This window comes from Aedes aegypti, chromosome 1 (genome assembly GCF_002204515.2).
Source record: "Aedes aegypti strain LVP_AGWG chromosome 1, AaegL5.0 Primary Assembly, whole genome shotgun sequence".
Lineage (NCBI taxonomy): Eukaryota > Metazoa > Arthropoda > Insecta > Diptera > Culicidae > Aedes > Aedes aegypti.
The window spans coordinates 88,769,148-88,788,233 of record NC_035107.1 but is presented as its reverse complement, the minus strand read 5'-3'; the positions used below and the strand labels follow the sequence as shown (position 1 = coordinate 88,788,233).

The 19,086-nt window shown below is 37.1% G+C and overlaps 1 protein-coding gene and 1 long non-coding RNA gene across 2 annotated transcripts in view; one reads left to right on the top strand and one right to left on the bottom strand.

Annotated features, from left to right (window-relative positions):
* The window catches only part of LOC5575001, a 276,186-nt gene extending 267,483 nt beyond the window's left edge, over positions 1-8,703 (top strand). The window contains exon 4 of the mRNA XM_021841867.1: positions 5,447-8,703. Coding sequence (XP_021697559.1) covers positions 5,447-6,999 — 1,553 coding nt within the window. The 3' untranslated portion in view covers positions 7,000-8,703. The remainder of the gene's footprint in view (positions 1-5,446) is intronic.
* A 1,432-nt stretch (positions 8,704-10,135) lies between these two features.
* LOC110674449 lies at positions 10,136-10,653 on the bottom strand. The gene is made up of 2 exons (XR_002498876.1): positions 10,406-10,653; positions 10,136-10,334 (listed from the first exon to the last, which is right to left on the bottom strand). It is a non-coding gene; the product is annotated as an uncharacterized LOC110674449 (long non-coding RNA).
* Between the last annotated feature and the right edge of the window lie 8,433 nt (positions 10,654-19,086).

Genomic DNA, 19,086 nt, shown 5'->3' with positions numbered 1-19,086 from the left:
TGACCTTTGGCCGACCACTATCGAGTTGGAGTAGGCTAGTTCCTCCGCCGGGACTAGCTGAGTAAATCGCGGAACAGCATCGGCAAACGATCTTCGGGGCACCTGTGAACAGGAAGTTCCTTTCCACCGGAATCGCAGGATCGACCTCGGTATCTGCCCGGATAGCATCGTTTTGGAAGATCTTCTGCCGCCGGGGAAATCTTCGTTAGGGTAGGACCACCGTCAGGGGCTATTCTGAATAGTTGTAGATTGTATCACCGGTTTGATTCGTCGGAGCGCCAGTGAAGCCAACCTCCAACCGGAATCTCTGGCCCGATTTCAGCACTCTACAGGCCAACAACAGAGTATGAACAACGTGTAACGTTACTGGTTTCGGGAGATATTCCTCCGTGGAGGTACTCTCCATCGGAGTAGGCTAACTTCGCCGTCGGAATCTATGCCGAGTAGTATTGATCACGACGAACTGCCGGCTTTGGGTCGTCGGGCGCTTGCTAACCGGAAGTCACCCCTCAACCAGAATCGCAATATCGCACTTGGCATCCAACCGATCCACCTGTAGAGCATGACGAGCAGATAAATGGAGTCAAGCGCACCAACAAAACACAGTAGCATCTATCGAGAAAAGTCTCACATGGCCCAGGCGTATGGCCAGCCCCAAAATATGAGCGACGTTGAAGAGACAAATTGCAGCCAGATCGAATAGAGCAAGAGGTGACGAAAAGGCGTAGAGGCATCAACAAGCCCTCTGCCTCCTGAATGCCATGAGGTAGTTCCAAGGGGACATCGGACTTGTAGCCCAAGCCAAAGACAAGTGGCGTGGTACAGAGTTGTTTTCCCCTAATTTTTCTCTGTTATCGCACTCGAGACCTGCATCCGCAGTAGACCGTTAAGTGAGAACCACAGAGCCTAAGTCCCATGTGCTCCCCAGATAGCCGGGTTAGGTGAAAGTTTCCAACTTTTATACAAAAACATTCTACCTGCAAGCATGCTATTTTTAAATTATGTTAGGCAAAAGCTCAGTTTTTTTACCTTTTGTGAATTAAAAAAAACGCAACAGCACCTGAGTTCTCTTTAAAGATGTATATCTGAATATTTTTTGTCACAGATATAGTTTTAAGTATGAAAAAATACTTAAAACTATGTGCTTAACCCGTATAGGCCTGAGTGAAAGCAAAAATACTAAAACCCTTACCATTCAGCGAATACTTAACGGATTCAAATAATTTTTTGTCAGTATACTGGCCCACATATCTAATTTCTAGACATGGCCAGAGGAACTCGGAAATACTCCTGTAGCCGGAGTTATTGCGGTGGGTCACTGGGTCAAGTTGGGTAGAAAAAGGCGATTTTTTGGGACATGCCAAGTTATGTTTATTTATTTCCAATGCCATTAATTTTATTTTGCATAAATCATTAAGATCTGATATTCAACATTATAAATGAATAGTTTTGCACCATTTAGAGTGTACCAGACGTGGCCACTCGGATTTAATACCCTGAAGAACCGGCTCTAGATTCATTAGGTACTAAACCGTTTCAAATCTCTAAAAGTGTAGATTGAACATAATAGTTCACTAAAATGCGTTCCAATAGGCTTGACACAGATGTGAAGATACAAACTGTGCACTTTATCATAAGTTTGAGGCATCCCGGGGACCCGAAAATGGTCATTTGTAGGATCAATCAAATGCAGTTGACATAATTATTCAATTTAATCGACTACCAGAAGCTTTACGCTGATGCGTTTTTCTTAAAACTGCTTGATATTGTGACCACATTATATCCGATTCTGGAAATTATCTGTGACGTCAAATGTGCCTACCTTCAGGGGCACAGAAGCACAGAACCCTTGTTACCCGACCTGACCCAGTGACCCACCGCAATAACTCCGGCCACATGAACATTTCCGAGATTCTTTGACCACTTTTAGAAACAAGATATGTGTACGAGTATACTGACAAAAAATAATTGAAATCCGTTAAGTATTCACTGAGCGATGAGAGTTTTAGTAATTTTTCTTTCACTCAGGCCAAAAAAAAATACTTCAATATATAAAAAAAAAGTTTTTATAAATTTCTTGTAAAATTTTTTTAGGATTAGTCACTAAACGCTTTCATTGTTGGTATCCGGGTCTTCAAGCTCAATACTTATTTTGAAATTTCTAAAATAGGAACAAAAATCTGAGTTTTCCTGAATTTTTGAAAAAATTACAGCTTCTTATGGAATCTTGCAGTGAAATAGAAGCAGAAAAATTTGCAGGATTTTCATATATTTCTTTCCAGATTTGGAGTTCATGTAAAAGCGTCTTCAGAATCGTCAAACATGTATCGAAAATTTCTGTCGCAGGTTTAAAAAAAATCAGATATAACAGATATTTAAAATGAAATATTATCCAATCAATAAGGACCAGAAGTATATCAGTGGAAGCAGTTGAGCCCGTAATTAACGCAAGATAATTTAACATTTGGGACTATAAATTACTAATCAGTTAATCATTTCAATAATTATCGATTATCGTTTTATAGGCCGAAGTAGGCCGTCATTGAAATTTGTGCGCGTCGTTGATGATTGTTGGTAAATTTTGTCATAATTTCTAAAAGAAGAAAATCAGTTTTTATTGCACTGACGTAGCTGCAAATTTCCTAGCATATTTTCTGCAAGTAAATGCATGTAGTGATACTTTTCAGGATCAATATTAATTATAAGATGTGAGTTTCGTTACTTGGAAATTGAGAACTATAGTATCAACATGACTGTCAAAATGGGTAACGGGCTACTTAGACTTAAAGAGATATTTCGTGAAGTGCTCTTGTTGGTAGGAAATAAATCAAAACGATCGATTTGCTGATACTGAAATATAACATTTTCTCCATTACTCTGGACCTGGCTATATTGCAATACCAAATTATCTCAGATTTATGCAAATATCAATGTTTTATGCCTATTAGGGATACACTAATTGCAGCCAAACGGTATACCAATTCAGAGGATGAACCAAAAATATTCAATTTATTCAGTAAAGCCCACAAATGATGGAAATATTCATGTGCAGATACTACGTTTTAGGATATAAAGCAATAATAATAATAATAATGCATGATTAAAACAAACCACGACTTTTTTTCATAAGCATAATATTGACCCTTTCCAGACACCTGTTAAGATTGGCTTTGACCAAAAAAGAAATGAAATATTATAGTGATATCTTTCCAACCATAAAAAAACCCATCGAATTGTTAGACGGAGTTGATTTTCTCATAAGCGGTTTGGTGCGAGATCAATTGTAGTTAATAAAAAAAAACTCTGTGTAATTTCGTTTTATTTCTTTTGACTACTCCTAATAAAACAAATATAATCTATTTTGTGATTAAAACTCATTTATCACTTGCAAATATGATCATACTAGACTATTTAAAGCGAAATAAAAATAAAATATAAAAATCATTTTGGACTTAAAAAATTCGATGTTAGAAAAACATTTTTTCCCTAAAATATGCCCAATTTGCAATGACTTTTAGTAAATTCAATTACGAAACTTTTTGCTTAAGGATGATCAAAATCTGAAATGGCCGCTTGTTTTTATATCGACTTCAAAGTTTTTAATATTTATTTTTTTTCAGTGTAGAAAACGTTTTTTTTATTTTTTAAATATTTTTTTTCTAAAACTTCCAGAAATTTCACGATAGTCCCCCATACAACACTTTTTTGTAGATCTTACCGTTTTCCAGTTATACGGGTTTATAAAAAAAAACTTTGACCCGTTCCAAACGTTAGTCTAGATCGATTTTGAAAAAAAAAAACAAAATATGCAAAGGTTCTTACTTTCACATAATTTTGACATCCAGAAAGTTTTATTGAATTCTGAAGGGATGCTGCCAATCGCTTGTCGAGTTGGCGTGAAATCCGTCTTTTATATAAGCTCCTAATATCAGTCTTGCACAAATCGCATTATATCTAAGCGACATAGTTGTACAAAATTTGTGCTAGGCCAAAAAGTTCATATAAGAATAATCTGAAACCATTTATTTATCATCGTCGATACGATAAATAAAAAGACTATCACCTGTTTGCATAGAAATTACAAACTTAAGTATATAAACTCTGAATAACAATTAAAATCCGATTTCAGCAGTGATCGATTTTTAAAAGCGTCACATGTGCCTACCCACAAATATAGATATTTAACATAAGTTAATCTAAAATTATTTTTTTTATATAGAAAACACCTGAAAAGCTATGATTTCGTGTAGTTATCTTATGAGCAAAGAAAATGATTTTTCAGGACCTTTCTGTTACGTGTTTTCTAGCAAAGTCAACTTACATATTAAACGAATATTCTAGTGAAACACTTAAGATACAATATACTTGAAAACATTACTTTGAAGGATTATGAAAAAAAAGTTGTTACTAGTTAAGTTCTAAGAATATACAAAAGTAGGGTATGTGCTGGCTAGATGAGAATAGATTTTTTAAAATCAAAAATTTTAATGTAAGAGATTATTTTATCAAACAAAATTTCCACAGGCAGCATTGAAATGACCCAAGGAAAAAATTCAAAAATTAAAAATATGTTTGAAAACATATAGTAATTCTCGTTATCAAAGTCTTGCCTATACTTTCTGGGACACCCTATACTGTTCCGAAATTTTTAACAGATAGCTATATTTTCTAATTACCCATTTTTGCATGCGCATATCGTTTGGTATGTACGAGGATGTTTTATATCCTGGAAAGTCGAGAAAATTGCCTTTACGAAAAGATCTTCGACCGATGTGGATTCGAATTTATGACCCTTAGCTTGATTTTGCTACGCAGCTGCGCGTTCACCGCTGCGGCAATCTAGGTAGCTAAAACAAAATTATAAAAAAATAATGTGCATCGTTTTTTTTCTCGGTATAGATCAGTATAAAGTACACAAATATACTAAAACTTTGCAAAAATTTTTCAGATTGTATTAGCTGAAGAAACCTTGAACCTTCTTAGAGAAATCCCATGGATGGAATACCTGAAGTAATGTCTAAAAAGGCTAAGAGCTCTGTGGAAATGCTTATATATTACAAGTATAAACTCAAGATGAAAAGCTTGAAAAACAAAACACCTGAGGAGTAATCAGTTATATCCATCAATTTTTATTTTTTTCAGTATCCCAAAGTCATTGCTTTATCGATTTAACTTTGCATTTGAATCCAAACACATTCTAGAAACAAAGGGGTCTATTAAGTATGTCACGCTATCGGGGGAGATTAGGTGGTTTCTGCGAAGCGTGACGATCCATACAAGTTTTATGAGGGTTTCATATAAAAAGTGTAACATAGGGAGGAGGAAGTGTCGATAATACTCCCTTGTGTGACGTACTTAATGGACACTGACAAACAGGCCTATGGCTACTTCAGCGCCTAAGAGATTCCCATTAATCTAACGCCTCTTCTTTCCCATACCTCCACAGGTATCCCTCACGGTCACGGTCAACTGTATGGTCCTCCGCCGCCGCCGCCACCCCAACAACAGCAGCTCCCATCGGCTCACGCCTATCATGGCCCACCCCCACCGCTGCCACCGCCGAAACTTCAACCGACCAACGAGCTGGCCCCGGAGAAACTCTACGGCGCTCCCCTCGCTGGGAACGACCTGTGGTCTTCTCCGCTCCAGGACATGCCCAAGATCGTTTCGCTGGATGTGAAATGTGAAAAGCAAGGCATGAAAGTGTTCGTCCAGTTCGACAAACCATTCTTCGGTATCATCTTCTCCAAGGGCCACTACAGTAACATCAACTGCGTCCATCTGCCCGCCGGATTGGGTAAGAGTTCGGCTACCTTTGACATCGGAATTCATGAGTGTGGAACCGCTGGAAATACCGATAATGCACTGTACAACGGCTATTCAGGAACGGAGTCGGGTGCGGGATCTTACTTCGAGAACATCATTGTGCTGCAGTACGATCCACAAGTGCAGGAAGTTTGGGATCAAGCCAGGAAACTGCGATGCACATGGCACGATCAGTACGAGAAGAGCGTAACGTTCCGGCCGTTCCCAGTAGATATGTTGGATGTGATCAGAGCAGACTTTGCCGGAGATAACGTAGGCTGCTGGATGCAGATCCAGGTTGGAAAGGGACCATGGGCTTCAGAGGTGTCTGGATTGGTGAAGATCGGCCAAACGATGACGATGGTGTTGGCCATTAAGGATGACGACAGCAAGTTTGATATGCTGGTGAGAAATTGCATGGCTCATGACGGTAAACGAGCTCCAATTCAGTTGGTGGATCAACGTGGATGCGTGACTCGTCCGAAGCTTATGTCTCGGTTTACGAAGATCAAGAACTTTGGAGCAAGTGCTTCGGTACTGTCTTACGCCCACTTCCAGGCTTTCAAGTTCCCTGATTCGATGGAGGTTCACTTCCAATGTACGATCCAAATCTGTCGTTACCAATGCCCTGAGCAATGTACCGATCCAGGAATCTTGGATGTTCATCACTTGTCCGGAGGACCTGAACATCAGCAGTACGGACCTCCACCACCACCTCCACAATCACTTGATGCTCACGTTTTTGCCAACCGTAAACGAGACGATCGCCGCATCCGTCGTACTCGTGCCGCCGGAGAACCGGAAGAGAAGGAAGATGTCGGAATGAAGCGTATTATCCGGGTTGTGTCACCGGGAGATCTGACCTTCCCAATCGGCAGCCAGAACAGCACCAACGATTCGACCATGATCTTCCCAGCCAGAGAAGAGGGACTAATCTGCATGACGACTCCAGGTTTTACGGTAACGATCGTTGTCCTGTTGTCGATCTTGCTTGCTTCATGCGTAACGTCTGCCTTCCTGTGTATAAGACTGAAGCCGTTCTCGTTCTCATCGCGCAAGGAGCGAGCGGTTGCCTTCACCAATCCGCACCTCAGTCCGTCTACGGCCTCGATCGTGTCCAGCGGTTCAAGCTCAATGGTCAGTGGTACGCTAAAGTCCACAAAATCAGTCAAGTCGAGGAATTTCTACTCGTAGGTAGCAGCTGAACTGAACTTTACGTAGCAAACACAAGCACACATACACGCAAACACTGCAGACACAATAGTTAACACTAATCAAGCTAACACACGTATACAAACACATAACTCTTAATATCTGTAAGTACAAGTTTCTTAGTGTTCAATGCACACAACTCATCCGTCTTTAATTAGTCACAACAGAACAATAGAACACAATAGGCCAGAGAAAAATAAAACTGAACGAATGTCGGTGCTTTGAGATTGTTTCTTCTGCGGCTTTGTAAAGCTGAGCTGGTAGCTGATTTGTAAACAAACGCAAGCTAGAAAAACAAAACTAAATCGTAATTGTTATACTCTATTTATTTTAGATAGATCTAGTTCAGTCAAATGCTAGCCACAAGCAAACCAGATTCGGTATTGTCCTTTGAAGTGAATTGTTTTCGTTAAGTTTTTGTGTTGATCCAACACGCATTGTTTCGTTGAATTCTTGAAATTATTATCGTTGATGATGGTTACTGTTCGGTTTGACAAAACAAAAATCGCAAAGGACGCGCTATTAAATAGAACAAAGTTCATCAAAGCAGGCGGGGAACAACGAATCGAAAAATTCCAGTAGTAGGCTAGGTGTTAAGTTTGCTAAGCGAATATCTGGACAGGCGGAAGGCTTTCTTTCGGGCATCGTGGAAAAGGGGACGATTATGCGCGTTGGCAAACATTCACGTGAGCTGGTAGCGACAAAAAGAAAGGAAGAGCCGACTGCCAGAAATGGGTCGCCATATTTATTTTTAATTATCTTTTAAAGAAAATGCTGTCGGGCAGCGGAGCGCCTCTGGCTTTTGATATACTTCTTTTATTTATGTTTGCTAAAGTATTTTTTAAATGTAGGGTGTCTTCTTTAACGTATTTCTTTCATTCACTCATTCAACCAATTCCAATGGTTCCACTTTGCGAACCCCCCGTTTTCCCCCAATGGAAACCGAAAGCCCGCGGGTTACTTCGATCGGGAGAAACTAAACACTTTACAGCTCGTAAAAGCCCCCACTATCTCAGGTTGCTGCGTGCATTGTCTGCAGCAAAATATTTAATCATTGAAACTAAAACAAACAAAATTTCGAGAAAATCAAACAGGCATTCCCTCGTAAGCACCGTCACATCGTGGAACCATTGAAAGCGAGAAATGCAACCTGTAAGCACGTACACGCGAGTATACTCTAATCGAACCCCCTCATCCTTTATTTATTTATTCCACTTATTTTAATCACATACGTACGCAACTATGCCTTATTTATTGAATTAACTCAAAACCGAACTAAAACTTACATTCGTATAATGCTTCGTTCACTATACTCTGCTAAGCTAACAGCCGTGGAATAAGGTCACATTTTAAAAATGTGGTCTCTCCATTCGGGAGTAAATACTATCGCCCTAACTATCTAAGCTCAATCCCCACTTCCAAATCATAAGAAACCTTGTCATCCCTAACTTGTTCCCAAACCCATTTTAGTTTAATGCTCTAATGATATTTATTACATAGTATGTAAGGTCCCTCATATCCCGTCTGTAACGCGAACAAACGAAAATTCTCGAAAAACTATGAGCTATTTATTTAGTGCACTGTTTTCTGCTATCTTTCTGACATTAGTAATAGAAATATATAAGCAATTATATATTTGTGCGAGTAAAATGTATCATATTCATACTCTTATAAACACGTGCTAGCCTAACTAGGAGCTAAGTAATTTATTCTCTAGCTGATAGGTGAACCCGTCTTCACATCCTTTCCCAACCTAAATCCGTTCTCCATGACTGTGTCCCGATTGTCCTCGAATCCGTTAATTACTCAAAAGTACAGTAATTGTATTGAATAATATCCGTGAAACGATTGTGCTGAATATATACGAACAATAAAGATTATTAGTAAACATAACTCGATTAGTTTTACAACCGCAATGATAGTTGAATATCACAGCCTAATGCTTTGCAGGTCTTAAGATTTGGGATAAAATCATGTTTTCGTTTGATAACACGATTAAGTATAATTCTTGTGACTATCATCTCTCTGAATTTTCCCGCTCATATAATGATTAATTCATATTTCAACTAAAAATTCATTTCATTTATTTAGTTAATATCTAAACAGATAACACTGAATCGACAATTTCACGCCACAATACTCGGTTCCTGGCCGCATCTCTCCATCCTCGGTTCTGCCCCACGCTCGCCAAATCGATACGCACTTGATCCGCCCACCTAGCTCGCTACGTTCCACACCTTCTTGTACCAACCGGTTCCAAAGCGAACACCATCTTTGCAAGGTTCCTGTCCGGAATTCTTGCAACATGCCCTGCTCATCGTATCCTTCCAGCTTTGGCCACCTCTGGATACTGGGTTCGCCGTAGAGTTGGGCGAGCTCGTGATTCATCCTTCGCCACCACACACAGTTTTCCTGCACACCGCCAAAGATTGCCTTAAACACCTGACGTTTGAAGACTCCAAGTGCTTGCAAGTCCTCCTCAAGCATCGTCCACGTTTCATGTGCGGGTGTGAATCTTTTTTGACCGCAGCTTCTTGTGGAGGCCATAGTAGGCCCGACTTCCACTGATGATGCACCTCCGTATTTCACGGCTAACGCTATTGTCAGCCGTCAGCAAGGATCCAAGGTAGACGAACTCGTCGACTACCTCGAACGTATCCCCGTCTTTCGTAACACTGCTACCTAGGCGAGCTCTGCACTATGGGCCAGAAATAAAAATTTCGCGACAAAAGTCCAAAAACCTTTTTTCAATAAAATGAATTATTGAGATAAATTTCTCATTATTGAGAACATGTGTGATTGTATACCAACTATCTCATTTGATTAGTTACATTATTTAATTGCACTTTATGGGGCTCAATATTGTCTACACGTTACCATGAAAGTACCCATTAATGGGTACAATGGTACCCATTTCCAACTAAAGTGGCTTAACTCATAAAAAGAGTAAAGTCGGTTTACTCATTAAAGAGTATTCGCTTCGAACTTCAAATAATGGGTATTTTTCACTCTTGGACTCTAGAATGAAAATGGGTACTAAAACCTCTTTTTTCACTAGCGATGCTTCAGATTGAGGTTAAGGAATTTAAAGAGCTTAACAAGAAAATAAAATCAGAAATTAAAGACTCTTTACATCGTATTGTTTTTATTCGTCACATTTTATCATCGATTATATTTCAAGATTTTATTCACGTCCGTCTGGGACGCAAATTGCTGCCAAACATCGTTCCGGAAATCGGATGTCGCGTAGAATGATGAAATCTCCGCAACTTTCGATGGAATCGCAGCAGCTAATAATCCTTGCGGTCGTTCAAAAGCTGTAACGAGAAAAGCAATTTTTGTACGGATCAACTAACCAAAAAATATATAAATGTGTAATATTACTTACGTGTCGAAGAATCATTTTAATATTTTTCTCACTAACTCCGAGAGACAAAAAACTAAAATCAAAAAATGGCGCTGTTGCCTTGAAAAGTATCATGTATACTAAATACCCTTTTTTGTGACCAGTTAGGATACTTCATAAAGAGGTTAAAGTACCCTTTTTTATGTCAAAGGAAAATACCCTTTTTCTGACAACTTCATACTGGCTATAAAAATGGGTACAAGAAACCCATTTAATGGGTACTTTAATATTAGCGTGTAAACTGTAAAACTTTAATTTCACCCTATCTTAAGAAAATTTGGTTTGAAGGGAAAAATGGCAAGAAAAATTATTGTGAGCATATTTTTGGAAAGCAAATTAAGTGCATTTTACATGTCTGGTATAAAAATAAAGTTCATTTTAAATTTTAGCATTGATTTTACAATGTACCAGTAATATTCACTATATTTTTACTATTTCACCTTAAAAGTTAAGGTATTCCACCGTATTCGGCTTGCAACCAGTATGAGGTGGAAGCCTAGACTCTACTCTTTCATGTGCTACCAAAAGTTTTTGCATATATTTGCGGATGGCCGAGATACATCGGTTTAAGTACATGCGATAATTTAGTCGATTTTTTAACCCCATATTTTTAACTTCGATGCTGTTCATACAATCACAAATTAAATAAGTTTGATTGGTATAAAATAACTAAAGCAATCATAATCCACTACTTTTGAGCAAGTTTCCGTTCACAAACTAGGTGACATCAAGAAATCTGGGTTGAGTTGGTTGAAAAATTACAAAAATTAATAATTTTGCTAATTTTCTTCGAGGCCACGATTTGTATGATATGATAAGACCACAACAGAGGAATCTGTTTGAGGTTCGCAATATAGGGACTAATGCGTAGTTTCTGGACAACATCCAGGTAAAATAACAGCTCGAAGATTTATTAAAAATAACAGATTTTTGAAGAAATGTGAAACGGCTGTGATTGTAATATGTCTATGTTTTTTTGTTCAAACCGAAGTGGCTTCAATTTAATATAGACATTTAGTAGACATTTTCTAAAGAATATCATACAAACTCCGTTGGTTATTTTTCAACCAGAATTAAATCATTGGAATAATATTTTACAAAATTTACTAAAAAAAAAATAAGTAGAAGCATCGAAAATTTGCCCGTTTCTAAGTTCACATAGAGTGAATTGATTTTCCTTTATAGATTATAAAATAATTAGGCAACCTCCTGTACTATCTTCCTAAACTACGTTGAAATATAATAAAATACAGTATAAACGATTGAAAGAAAATATAAATAAAAATGACAACACCGAATGGCCAGGTCAATGGCCATCAACGAAGAACGTTAAAAAAATCGTTTGAATCGTTTTAAATTCCTACCAGAAATTTCGACTATTTAAGCGTAATGTTGTCGGGAGAATGTTACTAGTTTGATCAGATGAACTATTCATTTGTACAACAAACAATCATCTTATTCTGGCGAAAAGAAATGATGATTTTTAATTCTACTTGATTTATTTCAATTTAAAATGAATTTAATACGAGATCTGGACAAATTCACGGATGTTTCTTATATAAGAGCTTGCTGTTCGTAATCATATAATAGATTTCATAAGCTTGGGTTAACCAGATGTTCTGATGTTTTAACATATCAAGTTAGGCCTCCATTACAGCTAAAATATTTCTGACAATAATATTTCGAAAGTGATTTTGATTGAAACGCTTCAAACAATTTGAAGTGTCACATTTAAAAACAGCAGATCATATACAAATATATGATTCATATTATCTTGTTCCATTTTGGACCATAACTATATAACTTTCTGATGATTGTATAGCTCCATAAGCAATGCACAGTAACAATATTGCGTTATAAAATTTTAATAGTGTATTAAATGCAAATGTACGGTGAAAGACCAATAAATACATCAAATAAACAGTTGCCAATGCATTCCAAACAACTATGATAACTATGATTACATTTTTCTTGCATTTTTTAACCGTTCTGATAAACTTAATAGTGTATCTTCAAAATAATTTGAAATGTTTGAAACATATCTTTAAAAATGTACTATACATATTGTAAAATGATATATGAGCGAATTTGAATTAATAATGCCTTAATTCACATATTTTCCCAAATACTCTCAATCCTTATAAATATTCTCAATTCAATTCAAAATGCATCTAAGTCATCCCAAACATGACATTTTCATGCTTCCTCAAGTTTGTATTACTTTTAGGTTCATTTTTGTTCATTTTGAAGGTGTTTGGAATTTTGTCGCGAAATTTTGTTTTCTGGCCCATAGTGCTCTGTCGCGCTCGGCCCCATCAGCTAGCATGTACTTTGTCTTGGTCGCATTCACCACCAGTCCAACCTTTCCTGCCTCGCGTTTCAGACCTGTACTGCCACCTTTTCAAATGATTGGCCGATAATGTCCACATCATCCGCGAAGCGAACAAATTGACTGGATCTCGTAAAAATCGTACCCCGGTTGTTGAGCCCGGCTCTCCGCATAACATCTTCTAGTGAAATATTGAACAACAGGCACGAAAGTCCATCACCTTGTCGTGGTCCCCGGCGGGATCCAAACGAACTGGAATGTTCGCTTGAAACCTTCACATAATTTTGCATACCTTCCATCGTCGCTCTTATCAGTCTTGTGAGCTTCCCGGAAAAGCTGTTCTCGTACATGATTTACAATAGCTCTACGCGGTCGATATGCCGTCTTGAAATCGATGAAAAAGTGATGCGTTGGGACCTGGTATTCACGACATTTTTGGAGGATTTGCCGTACAGTAAAGATCTGGTCCGTTGTCGATCGGCCGTCAACTAAGCCGGCTTGATAACTTCCCACGAACTCGCTTACTACAGGTGACAGACGACGGAAGATGCTCTGGGATAATACTTTGTAGGCCGCATTTAGAATGATGATCGCTCGAAAGTTCTCACAATCTAACTTGTCACCTTTCTTGTTGATGGGGCATATGACCCCTTTCTTCCACTCCTCCGGTAGCTGTTCTGCTTCCCAGATTGTGACTATCAGCTGGTGCAAACAAATGGCTAGCCTCTCCGGGCCCATCTTAATGAGTTCAGTTTATTGTTCTTGAGCTGGTGAATACCATCCTTAACCACCCTCAAAGTGGGGGCTGGTTGGTTTCCATTCTCCGCAGTACCGACGAAGGCATTATTTCCGTTGTCCCGACCTTCATTGCCTGAGCTCTCAGCGCCATTCAGATGTTCGTCGATGTGCTGTTTCCACCTTTCGATCACCTCACGCTCGTCCGTCAAATGCTCCAATCCTTATCCCTGCACATCTCGGCTCGCGGCACGAAGCCGTTACGGGATGCGTTTAACTTCTGATAGAACTGGCGTGTTTCTTGAGACCGGCACAGCTGTTCCATCTCCTCGCACTCCGTCTCCTCCAGTTTTTTCTCCCGAAAGAGGCGGGTCTGCTGTTGCCGTTTCCGTCTATAACACTGCACGTTCTGCCGGGTCTCTTGCTGCAGCATGACTGCCCGCGCTGCGTTCTTCTCCTCCAGAATCTGCCTACATTCCTCGTCGAACCAATCGTTTCATCGACTCCGTACCACGTACCCGACGTTGCTCTCAGCTGCATTGTTGATGGCTGCCTTCACTGTTCTCCAGCAGTCCTCAAGAGGAGCTTCATCCAGCTCACCCTCTTCCGGCAATGCAGCCTCAAGGTGCTGCACGTATGCCGCTGCGACATCCGCTTGCTTAAGCCGCTCCAGGTCGTACCGGGGCGGCCGTCGGTACCGTACGTTGTTTACGACGGAGAGTTTTGGGCGCAGTTTAACCATCACCAGAGTCAATGTTAGCGCCACGATAGGTCCTGACGTCGATAATATCGGAGAAGTGCCATCCATCAATCAGAACGTGGTCGATTTGTGATTCTGTCTGCTATGGTGATCTCCAGGTGTATTGGTATGGAGGGCTCTGCAGGAAGTTCTGGTTTGAGAAATCGCTCATGATTTCAAGATTGCCCTGCGCTACAAGATTTCGGCTTCCATTGTCCTGCGATCACTACCTGTTCATGTTGTTGCGCGCCGTCCACGCCACCGAACATGCAAGCTGGCCAAATCTGATGCAACTTTTGTTGCTGCTGGCGGAATATGATGGAACTATTCAGACCAAGGCAACAAACAAAGCTGGGTACTCGTGCCGTTGTTATGTAAACACAGTTATTACACAGTACAGGCAGACTTTCGTAATCAATGATTGCCGTTTTGAGCGGTTCCACGCCGTTTCGCAAACCCGATTATTTTTGTATTTTTTGAATCGCCTAAAAATTTGCATACAGATTCTTTATGACCAAAAATGCCATTTTGCACTTTCAGACTGCCATTTTGAACCTCGCCTTATTTTTGAGAAGGGCGTATCAGAAAATGCATGGCAAATCTTTAAAAAACTGTAACTCGAAAACGGTTTGTTCGATCGATTTGAGATCTTCTACAAAGTTGTAGGTATTGTTTAGGACTATATGGAGAAAAATATGCACGGTAAAAAAAAGTTCCAGATTATTTTTTATTTCAAAACAAAATTTTAAAATCGATTTTCTCCAGAAACGCAGTTTCGATTTTTTTTTTATTTTTGGATATGTTTTAGGAGACAACTTATGTGATTTATTGCACAATGTTTCAAAATGGAAGAATTATGGACAAAAAAGTTATGATTTTTTAAAAAATTACAGATTTTGGAAAAAAATCGAAATAGAGGAAAACAATATTTTTTTATGTGATTATTTGAAAGTACAGAAAAATTGCAATCGAAAAGTACTAAGGTAAATTTTTTCTAGGTTGCATCAATTTCAAGATATACTCATATTTATATAAAATTTTCAAATAAAAAAAGGAAAAATAGGCCCTTTTCAAGCATATTTCGTGTTTCTCCATTCAAGAAAAAAAATATTTTGATTGAGCGAATCGTAGCTAAATCGTTTATCGTTTGATCAAAACATTTATGCTTAAGTATTGAAAAAAGAGTGCACGGTAAAAAATATAAACGATATTTTCAAATGAAAATTTGAAGCTAATAGTTCTTAAAAACCGCAACATTGATGGTTTTAATTTTTGGATATATTTTGCGGTTGTTGTAGGTATTGTTTAGGACTATTTGGAAAAAAATATGCACGGTTATAAATAATGACAGATTTTTTAATAAAAAAATTAAAATCGATTTTCTATGAAAAAGCATCCGTGATTTTTTTATATTTATGGACATCTTTTAGGGGACAACTTATGTGATTTATTGCACAATGTTTCATAATGGAAGAATTATGGTCAAAAAAGTTGTAATTTTATAAAATATTACAAATTTTGAAAAAAATAAACGAAATAAAGGAAAACAATATTTTTTTATGTGTTTATTTGATAGTACAGAAAATGCATTGGAAGAGTAATTAAGTAAAATTTTTCTAGGTTGCATCAATTTCGAGATATACTCATACTTATATAAAATTTTCAAATAAAAAAAGAAAAATAGGCCCTTTTCAAACATATTTCGTGTTTCTCCATTCCGGAAAATTTTATTTTGATTTCAACAGCACAAACCAAGTCAAGTCAAGTACACAACACTGAAGACGGCTTTACAGTTGAGGTTGAAATACGCGTATCTGTCGAAAGATACAATAGTAGAATTAAAAGGAACAGTACTACTCATCTTTTTGTATATTTACAGGCATTCTACTAAACAGGCTCCACAAGGGTTTTCATCACTTTTGCCTGTGTTAGTAGGTATGATGAACAAACACGTTTTTCTCATACCCATACATTTGGACATGGTAAATGAATAAAAGGAAAATGATGGGTTTTTTAAACGTACTTCATGGGTACAAAAATAATGCGCTATGTTGTCAAGTTTTATTACTGTAGCAATCATCATTGAAAAAAATGCGGTACAAAAACTTTGTGGTGTGAAGTACCTATGTAGTATATAAGTTAAGTCTGAAACCATGAGAGCATTAGTGTTGTATCAACAGTGATTGTTCAGTGATTGTAGGTGACGTTTATATGCCTGTGAAATTGACGTGCTACGAAAGAAGATACAGCATTATATTGTGGATTGAGGAGGCGTTTTACAGAGGTATTTATTTTTGTTGTGCGTGAAGCTGTATAAATATCATTTTTTTCGCAATGAGTTATATCAGTTCAAGATGTATTTAAGTGTTCAAACAAAGTTGTTCTAAACATTGTCGAAATCTTACGGAAGATAATATTCAGAAATTGGTTTTGTTGGAATTTGCTGAACAGAATAAATTAAATAGTAAGCTTAAAATTTGTGATTCTTGTCGTTTAAAACTGCCTAATTGCACTCAACTATCTAGTAGCGATGACTCATCGAGCAGTGATGAACATGTAACTTCTGATACTGAAATGAATTCTCCAAGTCAGGAGTCTTTGGTAACTGTACCGCCAATGACCTCGGTCAATACGACTGATTCTGAAATAGGAGAATGTTCACAAAGTGTAAATATTGAAATTTTTAACAAATCAAAATACTGGAATTTTAACATCTCCAATTGATCGTAAAAAAATTAATTCAATAAATTATGTAAAGCGAAAATATGAAGAAGTTAATAAAAAAAGAGAAGAAAAATATTCAAGTTAAATACAATGGACAAAATTGACAGAGATAAGGTTAACGAGTTTGATGAAATGATTGCACAAATTAAAGATAAATTTTCTAAAGACGGTATCACCAGGAACGAAAAACTCCAACTACTTTCAATATTGTCGAGGTCTTGGACGGTTCAGAAAATAAGGGATACATTTAATACATCCAGGTATTTGGCAACTCAATCATAATAAAATATTTCTGGAATGGAGCAACACGAAATATGTTTGAAAAGGGCCTATTTTACTTTTTTTATTTGAAAATTTTATATAAATATGAGTATATCTCGAAATTGATGCAACCTAGAAAAAATTTACTTAAGTACTTTTCGATTGCAATTTTTCTGTACTTTCAAATAATCACATAAAAAAATATTGTTTTCCTCTATTTCGATTTTTTTTCCAAAATCTGTAATTTTTAAAAATATCATAATTTTTTTGTCCATACTTTTTCCATTTTGAAACATTGTGCAATAAATCACATAAGTTGTCCCCTAAAACATATAAAAAAAAAATCGAAACTGCGTTTCTGGAGAAAATCGATTTTAAAATTTTGTTTTTGAAATAAAAAATAATCTGTAACTTTTTTTTACCGTGCATATTTTTCTACATATAGTATAGTATATAGTACAATAAGGCGTGGTTCAAAATGGCAGTCTGAAGGTGCAAAATGGCATTTTTGGTCATAAAGAATCTGTATGCAAATTTTCAGGCGATTCAAAAAATACAAAAATTAAATTTTAAAAAAAATCGTCATGTTCGGTGGAATTGCTCTTTTACGGAATGTCCCTTCTCAGGGCCAGTAGATCATTTCATAAAAAAGTGTTAACATAGATAACCCTCTAATACCCAACCCCGCCATTAGACGGGGTACACTTTGGATTTTGTGTATTTTTTCGTAGCTCAGAAATCAAAATGATTTTATTTTTGGCTTAAATCTTGGCTCATAACACGCATATTAGATAAGTTTTTTATGACTTTTGAAACTTTTTTGTATTTTTTAAAATTGTTTGAAAAATTGTATTCCTATATACCCTAAAAATGCCTGGGGTTCATTTAACGTGTAATATAAAAAATCGTACCTTTTATATTTTTCTGCGATCAACCTATCACAGAAGAAGAGCCTGGTGATATCAAAATAATTTCAAACCTGCTTTTCCATTAAATACACGGAAAATAAAAAACATCTCTGAAAAAAAAATTAAATCTAATATTATTAAAAGTATTGTAAAAACTTGAATTTTTATTATTGCAAAAAATCAATAAGTAGAAGAGGCTTCAAGAAAAAATGAAAAAGGATAGGGATGTTGAAAAATAAAAATTTTAAAAATCAAAAACCAAAATTCATAAATTTGCGATTAAAAATAAATCATTGTCCAAAACGTGTTTAGAACGATTTTAGATAACTCAAAATGATGTTTAGATCAAAAATTAAAATTTGGGTATTAGAGGGATAATATCCGAATAATGGAACTTCTTTCTTTATTTCCGTCAAACAAAACAATAATTAACCACACACCGTACGAGGTTTTTTACCGCCTTTAATATTGTAACGTACACGGTATTTACTTTGGATAAGATTTCAAAAAGTTTTGCTTTGATATAATTCCGACTCAATTTATTATACTGGCGGTGCGGCATCATGTCAGCGTACTATGCTCATCCGAATTGTTTACATAACAGTGACTAAGGGTTTTGTTTTCATGGAACTGTATGTCATAATATCTATCTAAAATAAGCAATAATAATCATAATAATCACTGGGTTTAGTGCGATGATTTTGTGAAATTGTGCAATGATTTTGTGAAATCGGTGCAAGTAAAATTTCGCGTATGACAAGGAAGTATAAGCGTGAATTCCGAAAGCGCAGTGACGATGATCATTGGAATTATTTCAATGTTTTACTTCTCTGTGGACATTTTTGAAATTGAATCTTTTTCGCCTTCGGAATATCATTGCCGTACTAAACCATTGGCACTATTATCTGAGCCAATCGGCCTTTTTCAGGGCTTCCAAGAGTATGAGTTGTTTTGAATAATATTTCTT